We start from the raw sequence: 24,941 nt of genomic DNA on the forward strand, positions 1-24,941 counted from the left end.
ACAGTTGAAAACTGCACAAAATAGCGTGCTGAGACACGCCATAGCAAAGAAAGTTGCAAAAATGGCCAAAAAGGACATAAAACAGCATGTGGAAAAAATGACCCAAAAAGCAAGGCTATAGTAAGGCAAAAATGTGAAAAAATGGCATGTCCCAAAAACAGCTCAAAACAGCTGAAAACTGCATAAAATAGCGTGCTGAGACACGCCATAGCAAAGAAAGTTGCAAAAACAGCAAAAAAGAACAAAAAACGGCATGTGGAAAAAATGACCCAAAAAGCAAGGCTATAGTAAGGTGAAAATGCCAAAAAATGACATGTCCCAAAAACAGCTCAAAACAGTTGAAAACTGCATAAAATAGCGTGCTGAGACACGCCATAGCAAAGAAAGTTGCAAAAATGGCCAAAAAGAACAAAAAACGGCATGTGGAAAACATGACCCAAAAAGCAAGGCTATAGTAAGGCAAAAATGTGAAAAAATGAATGACATGTCCGAAAAACAGCTGAACACAGCTGAAAACTGCATAAAATAGCGTGCAAAGACACGCCACAGCAAAGAATGTTGCAAAAATGGCCCAAAACACCATAAAACGGCATGTGGAAAAAATGACCCAAAAAGCAAGGCTATAGTAAGGCAAAAATGTGAAAAAATGGCATGTCCCAAAAACAGCTCAAAACAGCTGAAAACTGCATAAAATAGTTTGCTGGGATAAGTCATAGCAAAGAATGTTGCAAAAACGGTATAAAACACCATAAAACGGCACGTGGAAAAAATGACCCAAAAAAGCAAGGCTATAGTAAGGCGAAAATGTCACCAAATCTTTTAATTTACCCACTCAGTCTGATCTCCAGATCACTTTTTATGCTATTGACATTCCCGTTCACTCAGTGTTGGCAGTGACGTCTTTTGAAAAGTTGACTGATACATGAGTTAGTCCAGTAATCAACTAAGTTCTTGGCACAGAAAATTCATTATTCAGTGTATCAAAATTCAGTAGACGAGACAATTGCGTATTTTTTAACAGTTAAAAGTGCTGTTAATGGATGACTTATATCAGCAGAGCAGACAGAGAAATCACCAATATTTTACTTCATTCATGCCATAAAAGCCAAAAGTCATCTGCCCCAGGGAAGAGATCAGCCAAACCTCCATACACACTTTCATATCATGACATGCCAATCTGCTCAGTATCAGCAGCGACGTCTGCCGAAAACTTAACTGAGATATGAGGCAGGCCGATAATCAACTAAGTTCTTAGCAGGAACAATTCAGTATTCAGTATATGAAAATTCAGGAGACACAATTTAAATACAATTATACAATGTATATGATTATACTTTTCATGACACCACTGCATTTATCGGTATGGATAGTGTTAGAAAGATGAGAAAAGGATGTCCTTTTAAACTAGGAAAAAGTGCTTCACTTCTGACAGTTAGTCTTTTCTCATCTCACATGCACAACACAGGGTGTCAGCTGAGACCTCGGGAGAAAAGTTTGATAAATGGAACCCAAAGATGAGAATAAACCAGCTACAATAACAAGATAAAAAAAAATTTTTTAACTGTAACTTCTGGCTGGATTAAAGCAATAATCCCCCATCAAATTTACACAACAGATTAACTGTGGGGGCTCTGGCCTAGAAGCTGATTTACTCAGGTACTTTTATTACAATAGATGAAAATAACTCAATAATGATGCAATGTTTCTAATTTAAATGTGTTATCACAATTATCCTTTACTGGTGTTTGTTCACAGAAAAAAATTATATTTGACTAACATCTTCAGACTTCAGTCGTCTTCAGACGACTGCACAGTGTGCTGTTTTGAGGCAAACTGAACTATTTTTTATGTTTTTTTGTTTGTTTTCATATTTGTACTTTAAGTATAACATAGGCACAATTACGTTTTTTGGTACAAAGTGGCCATACAACACTTGACAGTTCCTTCAGGCAGTTTCTTGGTATCCGGCCAGATCTTAGTCCTGCTCATAGCTCTGTTGTCAGGTGATGATCACAAGACCCAAGGCTTAATCCTCCTCAGCTCTACAAAAGCAAGAACTGAAATTAGAAGCTTTTTTAATGTGCGTGTAACCAGCAGGAACACAACATGATCTGGCTTTAAGTGTTGTTTCCACAGATGTTAAAATTATCACTGAATCTAATTGAAAGATAAACAACTGGGGACTGTAGCAGAGAGAGATTCCACACTCTTTTGGGGGAACTAATTGGCCGTATTAACGCTGAAAGTTGATGTCGAAACTGATTTGTCGCCACTGACTGGAGGAACAAACGGGTAATATGATGCACGTTCTGAGTCTCGGTATTCTCTGTGTGCTCGTGTGGTCTGAGCCTGCGGGGGCTCAGTTTCCTCGAGTGTGCTGCACAGTCGAGGGGATTGTGTCTAAACAGTGCTGCCCCGCTCTGGGCTCAGATCCTGCCAATGTGTGTGGATCTCTGTCGGGGAGAGGAAGCTGCACAGCTGTTCGAGTTGACAACAAACCCTGGGGAGGACCGTACAGACTGAGAAATGTTGATGACAGAGAGAGGTGGCCGACCAAATTCTTCAATCAAACTTGCAGGTGTACTGGTGAGTCACAGTTATGTCTAAAGCCTTAGATAATGGCCCATGCTGAATCTTGATCATTTTCAACATGGTCTGACACATTTGGATTGCTCTCTGTGTTTCAGGTAACTTTGCAGGGTACGACTGTGGTCAGTGTAAATTTGGCTGGACTGGACCAAACTGTGACCAGAGAAAGGCACCTGTGGTACGGAAGAACATCCGCTCACTGACCCCCGCAGAGCTCCAGGAGTTCCTCGATGTCTTGGAACTGTCTAAAACTACCACCCACCCAGACTATGTTATTGCCACCCAGCACTGGCTTGGACTCCTAGGACCAAATGGAACTGAGCCCCAGTTTGCCAATGTCTCCATCTACGATTTCTTTGTCTGGCAACATTACTACTCTGTCCGAGACACTCTTCTTGGTAAATGAGCACATTTCTTGACTCAAAACTATAGTAAGAGGTTAGATCATATGGTTAATTTTTTACTATTTTTTCTCTTTTATTTTATTATAATCTTTTTGTTATAAATCAAAAGTATGTTGTTTATTCATACATAAGTTAAATAGTAATAATAGTTATTTTACATATAATAGAATGTAAAAGTAAGTGATAAGTATTAATTCCTCCCACTCCTCCTTTTTTATTTTTTTTTCTTGCTTATATTTTATTTTTGTTATCTTATTTTACTGTTCATGCTCAAAATAATGATCTAAACTATAACTTTAATAGAATGTGATGTGCACATCATGGCCTTGTGATCACATCACCCCTCAAACACTTTATTTCCCTGTAGGTCCTGGCCGTCCATTCAAAGCTATTGATTTCTCACACAAAGGACCAGCATTCATCACCTGGCACAGGTATCATCTTCTAAGCTTGGAAAGGGAGTTACAGGTATGTGCCATCTTCTGAGAACATGTTAGGAAAGACACTATGGGTGTCTTCACTGTGAAACAAGTTTTCTAAATTATTTTAATGCAAATGATGCATTGTTTAGGCTAATTAAATATGCATTATTTGGCATAGATTTCCAGAATAGAAGTATGACATTGCATGAAGCCACATTAAGAAATTTTGTTTTATTTTGTTGACATATTAAGAGTAAAAGGTTTTTACAAAGGTTATTTTGGATATCTCTTTGTATTTATAACTCCACAAATCCATACTGTTATTGTTTTTATGAATAAAATGTTGAATGATATATTTATAAACCCCACTGTAAAAACCTTTTTTGTATGTAAGTGCTACTAAAGTTGAGATATCTGGCTCTGAGAAAAACGGCCTTTAAAGATATGTATTGTAAAATTCCATACATTTTAGAAAACAAATAAGGCACTATAGGTGAATACTCAAATTATTTTAACTAACAGATATCACCGGGAAACTTTCTCAGCTGATTACTTCAATCCAAGCACTTATTCAGGTTTTCTAAAATTTTATGTTGGGATGCACATAAGTCATTTTATGATTAAAATGCACTTTTTGCATAAATTTCTAAACAAAAATAAAAACTAAAGTAGAAACCTAGATGTGTATTTCAGATGTTGTCTTTCCATTAGTCAGAAAGCGTAGTGGAAAGACCACATGACCAGTGAATGAAAAAACTATGTTTTAGCTTATCAGCTTACATAGAATTATTACTTAATATAAATTGAGCTATTGTTAATCACCAATTATTGGTATTTAACAATATCTTGTGTCTGATACCTTTCCAGATCACAACTACATGAAAACCTTTCACAGATTTCTATTTTTCTGCACAGTTTATCCATACAATTTGTTAATCAATAACATTTTGTGATAACATTCTTAAAACCCACAAATACATACTTTTTTTTTAGATGACAAAAAGAGACAGCAAACCCAGGGAATAGTGGTCCAAGACTTGATCCAAACTGAGGGAGTCATATCGAGCAATCACAGAATTTAAAAATTTTTTTTTTTAAACTATGTGTTTGCTCCCTGCAGAGACTATCCGGCAATGACAACTTTGCAGTCCCTTACTGGAACTTTGCCACGGGGCAGAGCGAGTGTGATGTATGTACCGACTCTATGATGGGAGGCCGAAACCCAGACAACCCCTCCCTCATTAGCAACCAGTCCAGATTCTCCAGATGGGGGGTGGTATGTAACAGGTCAGAACAAAATATTTGTGTGAGAGAACTCAGTAATTATTGGTCTGATAATGATGAAATACACATTGTGGGATAAATAAATGTATTTAACTGTCAATTTAGAGAAACATTTTAATATTTCAATTATTTTCTCTTTCAGCCTGGATGAATACAATCGCCTGGTGACTCTTTGTAATGGCACCAGTGAGGGGCCAATTCAGAGAGGGATAGTGGAAGGAGGTAACACACCTCTGCCCACCATGAGCGACGTCAGGAGCTGTCTTGGAATCAGAGACTTCGACAGCCCTCCGTACTTCACTAACTCCTCCTTTAGTTTCAGGTACAATTCTACTGTCTTGCATCAATAGCAATTATAAATTTGTACATGCTATTTGACTGATGAGGTAAGAAACTGTTTAAATGCCAGGTGAAAGGTATACTATGTAGGATTTTACTAAAAACAATGTATAGAGTCATACAATAGTCTCTAAATGTTCCCTCTGCCTGTATTTTTTTCGTTTGTTCTTATTTTTCTGTGTTGGGAAGTTTCTGGGCATGGGAGGTAAGGACACAGTGCTGAAAAAATGCAAACATAGTGAGGTGAAACGCAAAATGTAAAAATGCTAAACTCAAGGCTTCAAAACAGTGACTATGTCGTCTATGAAATATAAACAGCAGCAAACAATATCTGTGTTCAACACCTTGAACTTTGAGGCTTTGAAAAATTACTGCTTAACAGAATTTGCATTTTGTGACCAACAGAAATGCTCTTGAAGGGTATGAAAAACCAGATGGAGAACTGGATGAATCTGTCAACAACCTCCACAACCTCGTCCACTCCATGCTAAATGGAACCAGCTCTCTGTCTCACTCTGCAGCCAACGACCCCATTTTTCTGGTCAGACTCTGATTCCACGGTTTACTCTTAATGAGATAGTAGAGTTTCTGTCAATTAAAATCACTATGCTTTTCCTGCAGTTGCTCCACGCTTTCACTGATGCCATTTTTGACGAGTGGATGAGAAGGTTCGTTCCATCCAATGCCACCTTCCCAGATGAGATGGCCCCAATTGGTCACAACAGGGACTACAACATGGTTCCCTTCTTCCCTCCAATCACCAACGAGGAGATATATGTTCCATCTGCCGAGCTAGGATATTCATACTCCATCGCCCTGGATGGTGAGCAAGTGTTAAAATAATTAGGTTAAAGAAAAGGTTTGGAATATTGGCATAAAGCGTATACACTTTCTTGCCAACTGATGAGAAAATAATGCGCTCATATCTGTGTGATAAACGTGAGGCTAGATTAGCTCAGCATTAAGACCGGAAACAGCTAGCCTGGCTGTCTGACAACAACAAATCTGCGAAGTAGCACCTCTAAAGCTCACAAAAAGGGTGGAAACAGTCAACTTTTCCTCCCCTGGTGTTTCCAAGTGTTGGCACCACTGTCGTTACGCAGCTACATTGTTTTATGTTTTCTTAAGAGCCAAGAAACCATGACAGTTTCAGGTAGGTTTAGGTGTTCCTCCGTCTGCCCACTATGTGGGATAGTAGCTGCAAAGAACTCTTTGGTAACAGGGTAAAGCTGGTATTTGCTAACAGGGAAAACGGAAGCACTATGCTCTTCCTGTTTTGGTTGTGCAGTGTTCGACTTCACTCCTTTTTTCCTCGGAAAGTGGAAAGTTTTTTTCTTCCTAGCGTTAAGTCTACCCCTCGGCAAAATGCTTGGCTTACCCTGACACTCCTACTCTAAACCCAAACCAATCTTACTCTTCTTGCCTAAACCAACCAGTGAAGGCAACAAGTAAATTAGCCCAGCAGAAGGAGAGTAGGGCAGGTTCTGGCTTTGACATCCTAAGAAAAAATGTGTTGTACCAGTGACAGACAGAATTGCATAGTGAAAGCAAGACTCATTGATAACCAACAACCACCAACGCTGTTAGACGTTAATATTTGGTTAAATTAAGATTTTGACATCCTAAATTTAACGTCAGGACATCTAATGCCAACATCAAGTTGACCTAGAATACCGACGACAGATAACGTTGATATTTTGTTGGTTTTAAGTTGTGTTTAGTAACCAAAATCCAACGTCTGTCAAATGTCTCATGCCAACATTATCTTAATGTAGAATGTAGGTACAGAGATCAAAATTCAACAGCAAGAAAACATTATAATGTTGATATTCATACAATGTGAAGTCTAAGGCTGTTAGACATTAAAAATATTGTCAAGCCCACTTTCATTCCAACCAAAATAACCGCAGTAAGAGCTATGAAGTTAGTTTTAAAGTCAGAAGTATCAGTTTGTAGCTGAGCAATATTGAGTCCTTGATATAAATTTAAAGACTCGTAAAATCCCCTTTTAAACATCTTTTTAAAAAAATGATGATAAAATAACGACACTGCACAAAGGTTTCTATGAATATCTGTACCTGTGCTTGATCTTTCCAGACGCAGACGGAGGGCCGGCTGTGTTTGTGCTGGGCTCCACTCTGGGGGGAGTCTTCATCGGTCTCCTGGTGCTTCTCCTTATCTTCGTGCTCTACCTGCGTCAACGGAGAAACAGAGGCTTTGAACCGCTGATAAAAGCAGACTTTACAAATAGAAAGTACACAGAGGAAGCCTAGAATTTCCCCTGTTGTTCTGAAATGAACTTCAATACTTATACATACCTGAGAGCGACGGAGCAGCCAATCACCAATGTTCTGTGGGCCTACTGTGTTGGAAGAGGAACATGTTAATCCCCCCATGAGCTACATTTGTGCTTTTTAGATTTCAAATCTAATTTAATGTAAGAACAATTATGTGAATCAGGTAAAATCCATAGAAAAATACTAATAGGAATCAAAATGAATGTACACTTTAACTTGGTTTTGTAGCATTCCATTTAGTGAACCCATTCCTATTACTGCCTCTTGTCATTACTTATCTTTTACAATTTGTTTGTAACAACCATCAAAAATACAAATCTATTTGAATGTTTTTAATAAATATTTATTCTCAAGAACAGTAACAAAAAACAAATGCAATCATCTCAGTTGCACTGGAAAACAATAAGGCATATTTGCTTGCCTACTTCTTCTTCTTCCCATCTTAGTTTGAAAACAGATTCAAACTTCAAAACAAACTTCCCCTCATTAGGATTTGAATCCTTACAGAAATGCATTGATCGTAAGAAATGTTGACTTATAGCGTTTCCTTCTAATTATATTTTTCAGATAATTTGTCCGACCAGACATCCATTTTCAATATTTTATTGCAAAAATATTACCATTAAAAGTTCAATGATACAAAACATAAAAAGGGCATCCTGTAGGATCGATATTCATAATAAAGAATCCTTTTAAATGACACATTTGACAATTTTCTCTATTTTTTTTCTTGCAATGTGGATGCAAACGCTGACTTAAATGCAATAAAGAAAAGCTCAACTGATTTACTGCAAAGGGCATAACACTGGCTAATTCCTTGGATACGTAAGCTTAGCTGGCCTGGTGGTTATGGAGCTGACGGGCTCTCAGAGAACAGTGGACGTACATACAGACTGGTTTTGTCCGCCCCCCTCAGCAGTGCCAGGCCTCTCACATTCTCTGTAAGTACGCTCTACTGAGGAGCTTCACTGAAGCATTCAGGCCTGTCCGGTCTCCACAGATTCTCATTTCACAGGTGACTGTGGTCGGCTTCAAGCCTGTCTGTGCTGCAGACATAACCATTCAAGCTTTACAGATAAATTTAGGGGCCCTTTCTTTGCATTTCCAGTAACCACTGTGTGCTGTTTGTGACTTCTTCTCTTAATAATTCCCTCACCTTTTAAATAACTGTGGTAATACATTTTATTTAACTTTTTACTACTTGCTGACAGTATTTCAGTTTTGTAGCGATTTAAACACTGCAATGCACATTTTAATCTCTATTTATCTAAACTGTGAATGCAGTTACAGGATAAGCTTTGGATATTAAAGCACATATGCAAAAGTTGCACTTTTTTTGTTCCTGTATATATCCAGAATTCATGTAACTTTTAAAATATGTAATAATTGTGTAATAGACTATTATTTGGATGCAGAAGAAAACGGCACCTTCTCCTTCTGTTAATAATTGCTCCGTATTAATTCTGTCCAGGCTGTCTGCTCCTGAAGCGAAGCCTGAGAAACCAGCATGATATGAGAATATTTTGCAGATAATAAATTTGTTGCAAGGCAAATGAGTATATAAAAATGTCAGTTTTATCCCTTTTAACAGAATGCGAGTTTTAGCACAAGGCGGCTGTCGAACTGAGCAGACCCATGACCAACCCATCATATACTTAAACTACAATTTTGCCAAACGTCCGGGTTGAAATTACGGTGAAACATAAGATGATGATACAGTGGCTGCATCTTATCTCAAAACAAAGACGGATTTATGATGACTTTGATGAAAATTCGATTGCTTCTTATCAAAAATAAATAATTGGCACGAGTTAATGGCAATGGAACAAGGATTCAATTCAAATTTTAGGTGGAAAGCACATTTTTTGTTTCAAAATATAATGTTAACATATATTAAACTTATTGTGCCTCTTTTAGGTGCATCAAATAATCACATTCTCAACATTTTTCAACACACAAACAATTTTTGCATAAAAAAATCAAAACAATCAAAGTGCGTGTTATATTTTTCCACATGGAGACCTACATTAATACCTGCCATATGTGCAAGAAATCTCTGAAGTAGAGTTTGTTGGGTCGGCATCAGTGTTAGATGGTGAACTGTTGCCATAAAATGTCAAGTCTAAGGATGGCACTGCACGATCTTTGGGAAAGTGGGAAATCATGATGCATGGCTGCTCTCTTTTTCAGAGCAGACTTCTCTAGCCTCCAGGCTGGCAGCCTGAATACTGTCTGCTTGACTGTAGCTCCAATCTGCCTGAATACAAAAACTGCAAAAAAAAAAAAAAGAACGAAAAAGAAAGAAAAAGAAAAAAAACCCTGCTGTCCATGTTTAGCTGGTTCCTCCAGCATTATCTCCATTGTCGGTGGAGTGCCAGGGCTGAGAGGGCCAGAATGGTTGGCAGGGCTACAGAAGGTGCACGGAGCGGGGCAGAATCATCCACAGGCCCGCTCCGGTCGGCTTCCACCACCGGGGCCTCAGTGGCAGCACCGTCCATGTCTGTAGGGCAGACCTCTGTGCAGCCGCTGCCACTACCTGAGCCGCTGCCTTCATCGCCTGCAACACCATAACAAAACACAAGCCACGCTGTGCACATCACTGAAAATTTATTATTAACAATCCAACCATATTTTACTATCCTAAACTGCTGCTTTAAAGCTACAGTACGCAAGCTTTTCATATTTAAGTTAAAGCGTAACTTCTGTATTTTTTTTTGATCTGGACCCTATTTTTCCATGTTTTTGTTACTTAGTGACTAATGGAGACAGTTTTGACATTAGTGAACATGGTGGATCATTCAGCCAGATACCTATCTCCTGAGCTGGTGGAGACCCAAAATAGAGTTAAAAGAAGAGTGAATATTGGACTTCAAGCACACACAAAATCCAAGTTAATGCCAATACTGCTCTGTATCTGCTGCTAACGAGCTCATCACATCAACTTCAACATGATAATGTAGTGTTTTGTTTACAGCTTGTTTCTGCTGCCCAGAGCAGCTAAAAAAAAAAAGAAATCAGTGAATGACTGTCAACTATAAAATGCTATATGCAATAGTAGACTGTAGGTGTTTGTGGCTCTGTGTTCTCTGTAAATGCTAATTATGAGTGCTGAAACAAATTCTTTTTCTGTAATGGATGGCTGTTTCGAGTAAATTTAAATGGAGGCAAAAGCTACACGCCCAATACAATGCCTCAAAATCTTTCCATAATGTCTTAATCAGGGTTTCACTGCTTGTATTCATTTTTTGCTCCCTCGGTGCCTCGTGTGGTTTTACTGATGCTGATTACCTTGGCTTTAAGATTAGGTAGCATTTCCAAGTACACAGCTTATCAAGATGAGTGACACCCAGGTGGAAAGAATGGGACTAAAAACACATTTCCTGCATTGAGAGAAAAAGAAAAAATTGCTTACTTGAGTCTTGAAAGTAGATATCGTTGCCATTGTAGGCATTTTTCAGCTTGTTGGTCATCACCCTCAGAGCCATGATCTGCTGGCGGATGAAAGTGTCCGGGCGGGTGATGTCCACAACCACCTCAGGATTATTCACCTGGTTGGTCAGTCCATCCTTTTGAACTTCAGGGAAGTACCTTTAAGGTTAAATATACAAGTAACATGAACTCAATGTTTTACTTTTGACAAGAAGCTTGTTAAATGTACAATATGTGATTTTTTTTTTTTTTTTTGTCGTAAGGAGCCTCTCAGTTAAAACATCAACAAAAGATGGTGCAATGTTGTCAGTCTATGTTTCTCCCTGTTTGAAATCCTTCAGAGTTTATCATTCTGGAGGTTTTTATCCGGAGCCAAACTCAAACCTTTACTGTAAATTGTAAAACACACTCATCTTCTCATCAGACAACACATCTTTGATAACAGCTCTGCAGAAAACTAGTGGAAATGCGGGCTGGTTTGCTAGATAAGACCGCATTTCCAAGAATCCTGAATGGAATCGAATGAAAAACAAGAGCTAATTTGTTAGAAAAGGGATATGACAAATAACAACTACCAAATGACGCTGACCATATCCCTGATTAGATCTCTGCTTTTGAACATTGTTGGAAACATTTGGGATAATGTAAGTACACAACCTAAAAAAATGTAATATTGGTCTGGTTTTTAGACATTTTCATGTGGAAAAAAGTTTCAAATTATATCTTTTAAAGGACAAAGAATCTGGTGAATGCTTATTATTTTTTCAAAGTTCTGTTGAGACCAACTATCTTTTTTCCATGGGACACCTGGCCAAGATAGCAGTCGAAAAAAAAAATTCAGACAACAATAACCACAATAAAAAGATTGAGAGAATACAGCAACATGTAGAAATATTAAGAAATAAAAATAGAAATATTAAATATTAAAAACAATAATGCACAATGAGAGGTACTAACCAATTAATTTACCCTTGTACTTATGAGAGCTCTAAAATGAGGCAGAGAGACCAGTTTGTTAGTTTGAAATCTTTCTGAGGGCTTTAGAAAATGAGCAAGAATATTTGTGACACTAGAAACTGTGTCACACAGAGTCTTTATATATATATATATATATATATATATATATATATATATATATATATATATATATATATATATATATATATATATATATATAAAAAGACTCTAAGCTCTCTGAATTCTGATAATTTGTAGTCAATGAGAAAGAGCAGAGAAAGGCAGAGGGTGGACTGAGGACAAAAAAATTGTTGTCTTAAACTTTGGGTCTGATTCTCCTACAGCACTTGAGCAGCTCTTTCAGGTTGTAAAAGACTTTGCAAAATTTGACCCAATCATGTGGGGTAACGCTCTGACATACTTAGGTGATATTTCTCCAGGGGAAACATGTCAGCTGCCTGCATTCCTGTCTGATAAATAAGCAGCAGGGCATCATGTGAGGAAATTCCATAAATCGTCTCACAAAACAGCATTTGTTTCCCATAAGCCCAGGTCACTCCTGGTGATATACACCTCAGAGATCTCGGAAACATTTCCACTGGTGATATTCTTTTCTTCTTGTTTATAGAAAATAGCAACAGCTTCCAGATCCCAAATCAACATACAGGGTTAAATGATCAGTGTTATTCACTACATTTAAAATGTGAATGCTCAACGAACATCTTTTGATCATACCGTTGATGTTGTGAATGAAAGTAGAACAAATCAATTAACTGTGACCTCAGCCATGGCTGCAGGTGTTTGGTGCGCTCGTGCAAATATTTTCCTTGAAAAATGAAATCAGATTAACAGGGCTGCACCATGCTGGTTGCATGTTTTAAGGAAGAATGAACATGCAATTCCATAAAATAACAGACAAAAAATACAAAAAGTATTAAAAAAAAAAGATATATATTAAAGAATGAATTCAAACCAGGATGATCAACTTCCTATTTGTTTAGTTTAGTTTTGTTTAGAAAGGCAAAGTATGCCAAGATCCCTCGCAGCTTAGTCTGAATCAGTGAAAGTAAATAATCTGGCCCTTAATTCCAAGATTAGACTGATTAACAGAGCTGAACAGACTTTGGACTTTTAAGCAACCTTCTGTATTTGTCTGCGATCGCCCCAGGCCCTGGTGCACTTACCTGCCCTTGCTGTGTCCATTCCAGCACTCCTCATCGCTGGCATTTCCAGCGGTCACTCTGTCCTCCACGCACATTGCCTCGGGCAGGTTGGACCAAAATTTCTTTGACAGCTTCAGTTTCTCTTTTATGTCGACCACCTAAGCAGAGACAGGGGTTGTTACATGGGAGGAAAAAAAACTTGTATAAACAAATCAAGTCTGCGTGTCAATGGAGCAGTTGCACTCTTTCAGTTAAAGCTGATAAGTCTATGTTATTATGTTATTTTTAATACCATTTGACAAAACTGAGATACAACAGAAGTAAGTCCTTTTAGAAATGCAGGGAGACCTGAAAAACTCACAAACTACGTATGTATATATATATATCACAAACTATGTATATATATATATATATATATATATATATATATATATATATATTCTTTTACCTTTAGTAATTTTATTATAATTTGATGCTGAGAATTTTTTTCAGCAACAATTTCAAAGCATGTCTCTTACTTGGTGAAACAGATTCTTTTTTTTTATTTTTTTTTTTTTTTACACACAGTAGTATTGCTACTTCTGCTGAAGTAATAGATCAGTTTCTACCGCTCCAAGGTCCAGGACAAAATTTAAGATGAGCCCAAACTCTGTACAATGTTATTAGTATTTAAATAGTTACGTCATTACATACTTCACTGCATGGTGCAAATGTTGTAAGGTATATATTTCCTGTAAAGAAACCTGATGCTCTTTGTCGAGTTATTTCATGTAAACATGTCAGACAAATGAGTTACAGTTAAAAAAGCAAAAATGTGAACAGTACAACACCCAGAATTTAAGCAGGGCTGCAACTAATGATTATTTTAATGATCGATTATTTTCTTGATTAATGAAGAATTATTTGGTCTACAAAATGTCAAGAAACAGCAAATATCCACATATAAGACACAGGGCCAGAGCTAAGACACAGAATACTTAAGATAATTTTCTACTGATTAATCAATTAACTGTTACAAAAATAAAGTAAAAACCCAACACAAACATTAAGGACTCAACCTGACACACTGGAGTTATTTATTTTTCCCTCTAATTTATTTACTTCTTGGGAGTCCAGGGAGGGTGGGGTGTATGTGCTTGAATGTCTGTGTGTATATTTACTAAAAAAGGTATGAATAAAATTAAAAAAAGAAACTGATGAAGGAAATGTAAAAAAAGAGAAAAAAAAACATGAATTGGATGCACATTTGTAAACAATTTGTTTACTGTGACATTATTTACCCCGAGCATGAAAATAACCCGCCCACACACCCTCACTCCTTTATTTACATTGTAGCCCTCAAAGCATCACAACAATATTCCTAATTAGCATATATCCTTGTAAAAGCATCTGAGAGAAAATAGACACTGAAAGATAACCTTGAAGTTTCTGATATTTATGACAAATGGTAGGTGTAAATCCAGCATTTGTGTCGAGTTAACTAACTGAGCTTTAGTCTTTTTAAAACTCCTGATACATCTCATTTGTAAACTCATTATAAAACTGCCCCACCGTCACTTATTACCACATCTTATCAAAGGGATTATAAATCTTGGGATTTAACCCTGAGACATCTTAACTCTCTGACTCCCCAAAAAATGATTTGGGTTTAATTTTCCTTCTGCTTTGACTATCGAATGTTTGCATCATGAAAAGTAAGACCATGCAGGCTCGCAGCAATAATTTCAGCTTGAATGTCAGACTTAAATGCTCCTTTGCATCCCGGCCATGTGACATAGTCAGATATCGTTTCCTGACTTGAGCCTGTTGAACTCCAATCTTTCATCAAACACAGAATTTGACATATTTCAGTGAAGCTGAGGGAAAGCCTGATAGCAGCAGGTTGGCCCCATTATCTTTTTCCGTCTGACTTGCTGTTGGCTTACGTGAAATTGTAGTGAACCTGAGCAGAACATGAAAGGTGCTGTACTGACTGTGTGACGCTGCTGTAGGCCCCGACTCTGCTTTTGATGTGTTAATCCTGTCACACTGATGCCAAAGCACTTCAGCAGCTCTGATACTGCCCAGAGGGTCAAGGCTGCACTCAATGCGAGAGATTGACTGGCAATGTTTGACTAAACCTCGCACATTAAGTTTAGTTTAACAAGTGAGAGATTCACAGTTTTTCGCAGGATCTGCTGGCAAAACCAGGGACTGTAAAAAGTGTGAATTAAACTGGGAATGACAAACTCACCTTTAGGTTATGCAAATTTTTAATTAGCACTTCCACTAAACACGGAACTGCCATGTTTCATGTGGCCAAAAACAAACAGTTAAATTCACTTGTTTAATGGGTTGAGATGACTACTAATGTCTTAATGATTATCACATTTCATAACATTCTATAATGTGCATTTTTGACACATAAAGCTGTATTTAGAGTGAGTGAAGGATTCCTGTTTCAACCAATACATAGTTTCAGCAGTTACATACAACTCCCTATTAAGATGGATAACTGCAAAAATCCACTGAGATCCAAATGAAAGTACCTGATGTATCTGAAATACCTCAAATATCCGATGCTGACAGGAAAACAGAAGGGGAAATGTTGAGCCTTTTCTCACAATGCTAAACATGCCTCTGGGAAAAGTCTGCCTCTCACTTCCTTGCGCATTGCCCATGAATAAATAATACAACTGCAACAAGCAGCTCTGGCATGCAACCAGCTGCAATGCTCACTAGATGGCACTATGTCTTTGAGAAATGGGAAATATATGAAGGTAACCAAAAAGGAAATACAGAGGGACTGAGAGTGAGAATATACATTTCAAATCAAAACCAGTTGTGTTTACATATGATGTTTCTTCCACGTTAAGTATCGCATTTACACTAATCTCCAAGTTTTCTAATGTTAAGACTCAACCTTGCATGGAAACAGATGCAGTTAGGAGGACTAATGAAAGACTTGCACACAAAAACCTACAGTATTAACATGAAAACAGCGTCCACATTATCATCCCAGTATGGCGATGGTATGTGATGAAGGAGAGTATGTGTGTGTGAAGCTGAGATCCTCATTATAATCAGCTCGCCCATTACTGACAGGGTTGATATTCTCATTAAAAATCACAATGAAGATCACAGACAAACACCCCCCCCCCCTTCTCTTCCCGTCAGGATATTACAGTGTATTTGTTTTCAGTGACATCCGAACAGATGACTATTATCATCAAGTGTGATAGCCATATCAATTTATGGTGACATTAAGGGTGTTATTAGTGTGTGATACCTATGGTTCTGTAATAAGGGCTGACAAGGCAGTTGATGGAAGCACTTACTCACTGGATGTGCAAGCCATGATCATTTATATTATAATTTTCCCTTCAAAGAACCTCATGAGCTTGTGAACTCAGTTAGTGAAATATTAAATCATTGTCAACATACAGTATGCATCTTAAGGTTTTAGAAGTGTTGGAAAAAAGTCTTCTTTTATGCATTGCAGATGTTTTTTTTAACGAATTTGCTCTTCCACTGATACAATATACACACATGCACACACAAATTTAATGCACACAAACACAAGCCCTCTAGGCACTTAAATCTGCTCATCGTTCGTAATGATCGCTTCTTGGGTGTCGACATATTGACGTCACCTCCAACTCTGCGAGTCAGAGTTTAGTTTTCCTTAGGGGAGATGCTTGTCTGAGCTGTTGTCACTAGTTTTGTTATAAACTTTTCTTTCTTTGGGCGCTGAAACCTTGACCTACATCACAACACCATTTGCCTACAATAAAACTACAGCTTAGCGGTAGCAGATTTTTTCTATCGCAGCCATACGCAGCCGCTTTGGTGTGCAGTACAAAGACAAGAGGAAGAAAAATTTGTACATGCCATATTATTGTTTTAAATTCATCATTGCTTGTTTGCTGTTTGTGCTTCTTTTTCTTGTTAATAATAAATACTATAAATATCAATATTCATCACTTTACATTAAGGCTCTCAGTTATTCAGATCCAGTAGCAGGATATTTAGAAAGTCAAAGATGCCTGGATTTTCTAATTTAGTATTAACAGTTTTGTTCAAATTTTATTCATTATAAAACACAAATCATGTTAATTTACAGAAGTTCTGGTAGATTTTAACATCTGGGATTAAACATTGCAAATGTTTGTAAATGTATCTATGATGTTTCAGATTTGGAGATGTAAAATGTGTCTCACACTTTGCACAATATAATGTACAAACCTTTGAGTAAGAAAATGTAAGGGATAAGTCTGGCAGTCTCCTAGGTTTTTCAGTCAACAAATTTCATCAAAAGACTAAAATTAACACTGCTTTAGTCTCTCGTTCAAAACTTTCTGACTCCCAGGACCCATCTGTTGGATTCAACTTCAAACTCATTACTTTCTATTTTGTTTGCTTCACTATTTACAAAAGAAGGTTTGGTGATCTTTTAAAATAGCAGGGCTCTGTAGTTTGAAACTTTTTTTTTTTTTACCCAAATGGGGGAATGCTTCTGTTAGTGACTCTTTGCAAGAACAGATTAATACACATATGGCACCCAGGTGCTTTTACAATTTACACAATGAGTTTTTTGATATAAAGATCAGTAATGAGGATACAATGTCAAAGTGGGTAAAGTAGGAGAGCAAATAATGATTATGTAATAAATTTGTTTTTTGGTCTCTTAAATGTAAGAAAATGTTGAAAAATGTCAATCAGTGTTTTCCAAAGCCCAAAATGATGGCATAAGTATTTTGTTTTATCCATCACCCAAAGATTCTGTCATAGAGGGGTAAAAACCCCAGAAAATATTCACATATAAGAAGCTGGAATCGGATAATTTTGCAGCTCTTGGACACAAGCAAATAATGAAATATTAGAAAAGTCATCACTTTACTGTATCGGAGCCATTAAAACAAGGACAACACATACAATATTACAATATTCAAAATCTAAGACAATAACTAGTCTTATATTATTGTTGATATAATGTTAATATATTGCCCAGCCTTAAGAGATCCCTCTATATTCTCCTCTTTCATTACCATACTGCATATGTGTGAAAGGATAAGTGTACCACGAGAAATGTGACCTCCGTCAACGGTGAGAAACATTGTAAATTAGAAATGATTGCACTTGAGGCATGAAGATTTTACATTCAATAAAAGTGATGTTAATAAATAAATCTGACAATGTACATGCAATTTAGTAAAATCCCTGCAGTTGTGATTATGATATATATTATCTTAAGATAAAATCCAGAGTCCTTTTTGTCTTGTTGACCAAGTTGACCAAGACAAGACCTCCAAAAAGTGGTCTCAAGTCCGATCTCAAGTTCTCCAACACTAATGCGGGGATGGGTCAAAATAAAGTACAGTGGCTGTGTTTATTGTAATGTAGCAACGTGTCACCAGGTGCAGCTAACTGATATGTTTTTACAGATTTTGGAAAACAGTGCAGCTCTACGTGAGCTACATTAGGCGTTGGCTATAGAGATTATCACAGGATTAACTGATTGTTGGTTTATGTCTTTTCATGGGACTTGATAAGAATGCCAAAAATACAAAATATCACCAGAATTATTCATCAAAAGTAGTTTTGTTTAGTTAAAAAGGTGAGATTCATGACTAAGCAACATTTTAAACCTTGAGGATGAAAAGCTGCAGCAAGGTGTAGCTTTGCTCGCTCTTCCTCCTCAGCCATATTTTTTCTCTTTCGCCCTCCGTCTCCCTGATCCCTGTCAGGAACCATATATTACTTCATGCTGTTTCTCTCTCCGTTGGCCCCCTCGCTTTGACTCTGGTCTCTTCTCTCTTTGGTCTCTCTTTCTGTTACCATAGTCTTAAGCGAAAGTGAAGGTTTCATGGCTAGCTGACTCGTGATGTTAAACCAGACTCCTATTCTAAAGAGCTTTGTGGGGAAAAAAAAGCCCCCGGTCTTTCTTTCAATTGTGATATAACAGTGTGTGCTCAGTCGTCTCTGGACTGTGCAGCATCTGTCCTCTTCCATCTTTTCTCCTCGAGTACCACAATGGAAATGAGCTGCAGGGCAAGATTGTAATCGCTCTTAATTTTTCCGCCACTTAAAGGTTTAGTGTGTAGGATTCAGGGGAATATTTTGGCAGAAATCGAATTTAATAATAAGGATATTTTATTTAGTGTATAATTACCCCAAAATAAGAATTGTTATGTTTTTGGCACCTTAAAAGAGCCGTTTATATCTACAAAGGGAGCAGGTCGTCTTCTAAGGAGTCCACCATGTGACTACAATAGCCCAGAATGGACAAATCAAACACTGGCTCTAAATAGAGCCATTTGCGTTTTTGCCTTTGCCACCATAGAAGTCCCTCCGCATCCAGCACTTATCAGAAAAAAAAAAAAATTTTTAACATGAAGCTGCTTTATTCAGCGTTGTTACTGGGTTAATCAACAGGTTTGTTTGTCTGGGAGAGAAGGAGAGTTTTGTGGATAATTCAGCTCCCATACCTTCTGAACTTTCTGATCTTAAGTTGTCAGAGAAAAAAGATAAGCACACGTTAGCCAGTGCTTGGCGAGCAGCCCATCTGCAACGAACGAAACAGCATTGGAAAAACACTGATTTATAACATGAAACTGTTTTATTTGGTGTGGGGTTTTTTTTCAGTGTATATAACTACATCCCTTTGTTTTGGAGAGGAAGACACTAAAACCTCCCTAACAATGAACATTGAAGAATTTCTAAACTGAAGACATTTCATTTGGTTGCAATCTGAAATCTTTAGCACTAGATGCCACTAAATAAACCCAAAATTTTACACACTGTTTCTTAAACCCTATAAACCTGTTAAAAGTGGCTTGAAATCTTTCAAAAACATGGGAAGAAGGCAAAGGGCAACGACCCAGAAATTAGAAGTAAAAAGTGCAAGGAAGTGCCTGAAAATTAGCAAAACAAACTTCCAAACAAAAAAAATCAAGCAAACTGGAAAGTTAAACAAAATAAGGGGTTGGGGGTGTTGGGAATTGACCTGAAAAAAAAAAAAAAAAAACGCTTAAAAATTTAAATGATTCGGCGAAAATAATTAAAAATTATAAATTCATAGTTTTGATAATTAAAAATGTAATTCTCTGTAAAAAAAAAACCAATTTCCTAAATCTACTAATTTCTTGAATATATATATATATATATATATATATATATATATATATATATATATATATATATATATAAATAACCTATTTGCTCAGGGTTCAACAGCACATGAAAAGTGATGTTGATCCAGATTTCAAAGGGTTAATGTATGAATTATCTTGAATGAATATTAATTAAATCATAAATGCAATCTAAACCAATCATCTATAATTTCCTTCTCTCTCTGTGCCTGCTCTGTCTCCTGAGGAACAAGAAAACAGGAAGTTTACCACACAGCTCTGAAGATTAATTTAGCAGCAAACAGCTTTGAAAAGTAGCCCATAATGCATGACAGCTCAGATGGCTTAACGTGTCATGATCCAAACATAACCTCATCTTTTGCTTTTTTTACCGCCACAAACACCTCCATCCAAACATACCAGATATACAGTACAATGTTTACTCACTGTACAAAAGTAATTGGCTTGCTTGAATGGACAAACACAAGGAAATGTTGACTGAGAATAATTATTTTCAAAAACAACAGCATGAGTCAATGAGATAATGGTGTGAGCAGGCTTAAAGTCTGTGTTTACAGATACTCCAAGCATTTCTTGCAATATTTATCATTGGTCTTGTTGTCGCATGCAAACAGGCAAGTCATGGGTGTTTCTGTTAACGGGGCGGCAGCTGTGCGCCACCTCGCTGCTCAGCACAGACATCACGTGAGCGAGCTGTGCTTTGACCAGTGGTTTTCAGATGCCCTTGCCTATTCTCAGATCAAAAGCTGACGTGTCACCGGCTTTGAAGCTGCAGTCACACTCCTGGCAACAGCACAATGTCAGCCGCCTAAGCTCTTATCTGGTGGTGGGATGATGCCCGGACGTGCTATCTGCCTTTCAATAAAAAAATAAAAAATAAAAAAAAAAGCGGTCAGACTATCTCTCTAACTTTTAGTCTCAAAACACATCACACTCGCACTGATGCCAAAGCTGACCTACAGTGTTCAGCTGGCTTTTCTGTCAGCTGGTAAATCTCCCTTTCTCTCACTCACACACGCACATAACCCCGGCTTATCAGGCATTTTGTCTCACTCTAGTTATAACACCTCTATCTTGTTAAATTAACAATTAGTCCTTTTTCAAGCAACTACCTAGGGTTGTCGTTGCCGCTTGACACAGAGCGTCTCCCTCTGCTGCAAGTCTGAGCTAAATTAGTGCATGTTCAATCTAATCATAGACTCTGCAGCAGGTCTCGCCACTAAACCACAAGGGGCAGACAACTCCTCGATCAACTTATTTTCCCTGGCAACTCCTCCTCCTGTCTGCGTTAAAATAGTTTTTCATTTGATACGAATGCAGTATTCTTCCTGCATCTCAATTACAGAGGTCAACGAGTCGGTTCTGTTCATACCGAGACCTTGGCCATGCAGTGAGTCTCTCCCTGACCAGTGACCACTTTGAGGACTGGCCGAATAGTTTCTCACAAGGGGGAAGGCCACAGTAAGAATAACTCTGCCTCTTCATCACATTCTTGATCACGTTATATTGTTGACTGAGCCAGCCCTAAAAACTAATACACTCTCCTGTCTAAGTCTGGGTGCACTGTGCGGGCATGTAGCCGACAGATCGACTGCCACAGTGTCGAGTATCAGGGTGCTGACGCCCTGTGGGTGCATGTCCCTGGACACAGCTATTTAATCTGGTGTCTAGCACGTCATAAAGTGCTCCTCATTGGTTCAGGTCTACCCATAAACAGCAGATCCTTTCAACCAAGACCTGCCATCTGGACTCTAAAGCACTTTTAGCACATTAAAAACCGGCAGAGTAGAAATAATATTGGCTAGGCCAAAGCATACCAGGTAAATGACCTCTGTGATAATGTTTTGAGTAGCAGTTGCCCCCCTCCCCCTCCCCCCTGCCTTTGTCAGGTCTTGTTTTGTCCTTGTCTGGATACATTCACCTCAAAGGTGACTGGCTGTGTTGCTCAGAGCAGGTAACTACCAGAGTGCATATAGATGTGTGCTGTTTTTGTGCGATCAATATCCATCAACAGGGGACAGAAGCAAATATGTTTCCCCTCTGTGGCTCCACAATAGATGAGACGAGAAAGACATCGCCCAGCTGTTTATCTTGCACTACTCGCACAGATGGGAATGGCACACCAAAGCAAATCATGGTTAGAAAACAGCACAATCACTTGCAAACTAAAATGTGGTTGGATATGACAGCGCAGTGGCAGCTTCTATCCTCCGCTGCCGGGCTTTACTTCCATGTGTTCATGATAAACCCATTTTTAGCATCGTTCTGAGGGCCATTGCCCTTTTTTCAACTCTCAGCTGGAGCCGCCCTCCTTGTTTCCCTTGATTACAACTGATTATGTCCTGGCATAAATCTGCCACAGCAGAACACTACGACATGATTTAACACGGACATCACGACAAAGCCTCAGCAGCGGCAGTGCGTATATCTTCCTTATATCTCCTGGTGACAGCACTGTCAGTGACAGGACTGTGAGATTGTTATTATGCTGCTTCCTTGGAGTAGATACTTGACATAAAGTGAAGTTCTATTGCTATTCAAAACTAGCCATTATTTTACAGTTGTTTGCAGCCCGGGTTTTGAACAGTAGCGGAAATACTGTGAGATCCATTTTAATGGTATATCTGACACACTCTGAGCTGAGGATGCAGACACTACTGATGCAAAGAAGTAATGAATATTTATCACTTACCAATCTTATACATACCTTAAGATATAAAAACTGCTGTTTTACATTGTGTTGATGTAATTGCACAAGTACATTATATCGGATTTGCTGCCATACTGTCTGACCATGTTGTCAAAATTATTTTTGATATCATACATTAGAGAGAGAAACCTGAATGCTGCATTATATTGCTCAGTCCTGTGACACCCTGGAGGCACAACTTTATTTTCAACTTTCAGCAGTCTTCATAAATGTTGTAGGATAAATAACTCATCATGCCTTTAATTTAATGTGACGGTGAATCTCTGTGTACCTTGAAAAAACACACACAAAAAAGGAGAAGATAATGCTGCTTCCAAAAATAGATGCAGAAGCTGTGTTGTTACAAGAGACGCATAATTACAAACCAACAACTTTGGTCTCTTTAGGCTAATTTGATCAGGTTTGATCACTCTACTGAGAAATAAACCCCCAAAATACATCACATTAAAAAAAACACAATTACCGCCTTGCGGTTGTATGCCTCTGTGAACCAGTCAAGTTGCACTGCATTTTACATCCATGTCTGTGAAAACATATATGCTTCACACGCATCTTCAACCTGGCAGCACAGAAGATACAATCTACAATCAGCACAGTTTCAAGGTGGACACCCAAGATTAATGTCACAAATTCAGTATCTTATGTTCCTGAGATATGACTCTGAATAATGACAAGAAAAGTGTTTTTGGATAAAAATGTCAGCATTTCATAATTTTAACTTATTAGACATTTGTGTGAAATTTTGTTACATTTAGTGTACTATTTTTTTTAGATGTGGCCAAAAATATGTTCTGTGAAGTTACAGAGATCTTAACTACCAAAGTCCAAGTGGACATTTGTGCCAAATTTGAGGGACTTCTCTCAAGGCCTTCTTGAGATATCACATTAACAAGAACGAGACAGAAGAGGCCACAGAGACCTTGACCTTTGACCACCAAAATCTAATCAGTTCATTGTGGCGGCCAAGTGAACATATATGCCGAATTGGACAATAAAATCCCTCAAGTTGTTCTTGAGATATATCACATTCACGAGAATGAGACAGATGAGGTAACACTGACCTTGAACTTTGACCTACCACCAACAGAATCTAATCAGTTCATCTTTATATCCAAATGGATGTTTGTGCCATATTTAAAGAATTTTTCTCAAGGCGTTCTTGAGATATTGTGTTTACGAGAATGGGACAGACAACCCAAAAACATAATTACTCTGGCCACAGCTATTGCTAGCACAGATAAAATAAAAAGTGCCCAAAAACTAATGACTAGCAGCTATTCTCTGGTATTTTTAGGGACATTTGTGGTAACCTTAGAGTCAACACACAGGTGTTGTTAGGGCCCAACCTTACTGGCCTTTTGAAGATTGCATTTTTGTCCATTTGTCACACGACATGATCAGGTCAACCCCCAAATTGCTGTATGTTGTTGGAGATCATGTAATATTTACATTCTGTCAATGAGCAATAGGACACACTTAGTGGCTCATTTTACATAATATTGCCCCAAAACATTTTGCTCAGTCCCATGGTATCTGCACAATAGGCAATATGGTGTATGATGGTGAGCAGAATGCATCACACAATGATCCAACGGTGTGAAAAAATGACAGAATATTGATGAAACAGTGGTGAGTCTGCGCTGGTGATTCGCCCAAGGCCACGATAGGAGAAGTTTGAAAAAGGGAGATGATTAAAGGGAAGCTATGCTCTGTGGAGAACAGAGCAATCATCGGCAGGCCTGCTCCCTCCCTGCTGCCCTTGTTCCCCAGAGAGGCAGGCAGCCTAGAGTGTAATGGGGCCAATGTGCCTCATTAATGTATTGACAGATATGAAAAGTAGGAGAGCCTTTATGGCACAAGCATAGAAAGAGGGGACGATGCATGGAATCATTTGAATAAAACCACTGAGCTTCTTAAGTGAAAAATTACAGTCTTGGCATCATAACTGCTGGTTGAATTGGGCTCTGATTTTACTTAAAGAGTTGAGGAGTTGTAGAATTTAGGAATTGTACTCATTGTGGTCTTAATAATGGCAAATAATGGAAAATGATAAAGATAAAAGATTGACTCATTTTAGCTGAATTGTAATGAAATAATGACTGCATTTTAAGTGTGGGGAAATTAGCTCCTAACTCTGTCCTTAAAAGGACAGTTCACCCAGAGATGAAAAACACATATTTTATCAGTCTAGATTGTTTGGTGTGAGTTACCGAGTGC

General features: G+C 37.9%; 2 protein-coding genes across 3 annotated transcripts in view; one reads left to right on the forward strand and one right to left on the reverse strand.

Moving 5' to 3' along the window:
* Positions 1–872: 872 nt before the first annotated feature.
* Positions 873–8,037, forward strand: dct (dopachrome tautomerase). The gene is made up of 8 exons (XM_042495119.2): positions 873–2,586; positions 2,688–2,987; positions 3,361–3,461; positions 4,536–4,702; positions 4,842–5,021; positions 5,444–5,579; positions 5,660–5,861; positions 7,136–8,037. Exons 1-8 carry the CDS (start codon positions 2,298–2,300, stop codon positions 7,309–7,311), a joined length of 1,551 nt encoding a protein of 516 aa, XP_042351053.1. The 5' UTR covers positions 873–2,297; the 3' UTR covers positions 7,312–8,037.
* Positions 7,663–24,941, reverse strand: part of LOC121949433 (glypican-6-like) — a 150,370-nt gene continuing 133,091 nt past the window's right edge. For both annotated transcript variants that reach the window (XM_042495118.2, XM_088083290.1), the window contains 3 exons: positions 12,906–13,042; positions 10,748–10,923; positions 7,663–9,892 (listed from right to left, as the gene is read on the reverse strand). In XM_042495118.2, the coding sequence (XP_042351052.1) occupies positions 9,687–9,892; positions 10,748–10,923; positions 12,906–13,042 (519 nt within the window). In that variant the 3' untranslated portion in view covers positions 7,663–9,686. The remainder of the gene's footprint in view (positions 9,893–10,747; positions 10,924–12,905; positions 13,043–24,941) is intronic.

Source organism: Plectropomus leopardus, chromosome 10, assembly GCF_026936395.1.
Source record: "Plectropomus leopardus strain MGB_pleo_1.0 chromosome 10, ASM2693639v1, whole genome shotgun sequence".
In the NCBI taxonomy this organism is placed as follows: domain Eukaryota; kingdom Metazoa; phylum Chordata; class Actinopteri; order Perciformes; family Serranidae; genus Plectropomus; species Plectropomus leopardus.

Bases quoted from the DNA above. Each gene is read 5' to 3' on its own strand.
- dct (XM_042495119.2), top strand. From the start codon at position 2,298: ATGATGCACGTTCTGAGTCTCGGTATTCTCTGTGTGCTCGTGTGGTCT. The intron at 3,462-4,535 runs GTATGTGCCATC...TGCTCCCTGCAG, and splicing joins GCTTGGAAAGGGAGTTACAG to AGACTATCCGGCAATGACAA. The intron at 5,580-5,659 runs GTCAGACTCTGA...CTTTTCCTGCAG, and splicing joins CCAACGACCCCATTTTTCTG to TTGCTCCACGCTTTCACTGA.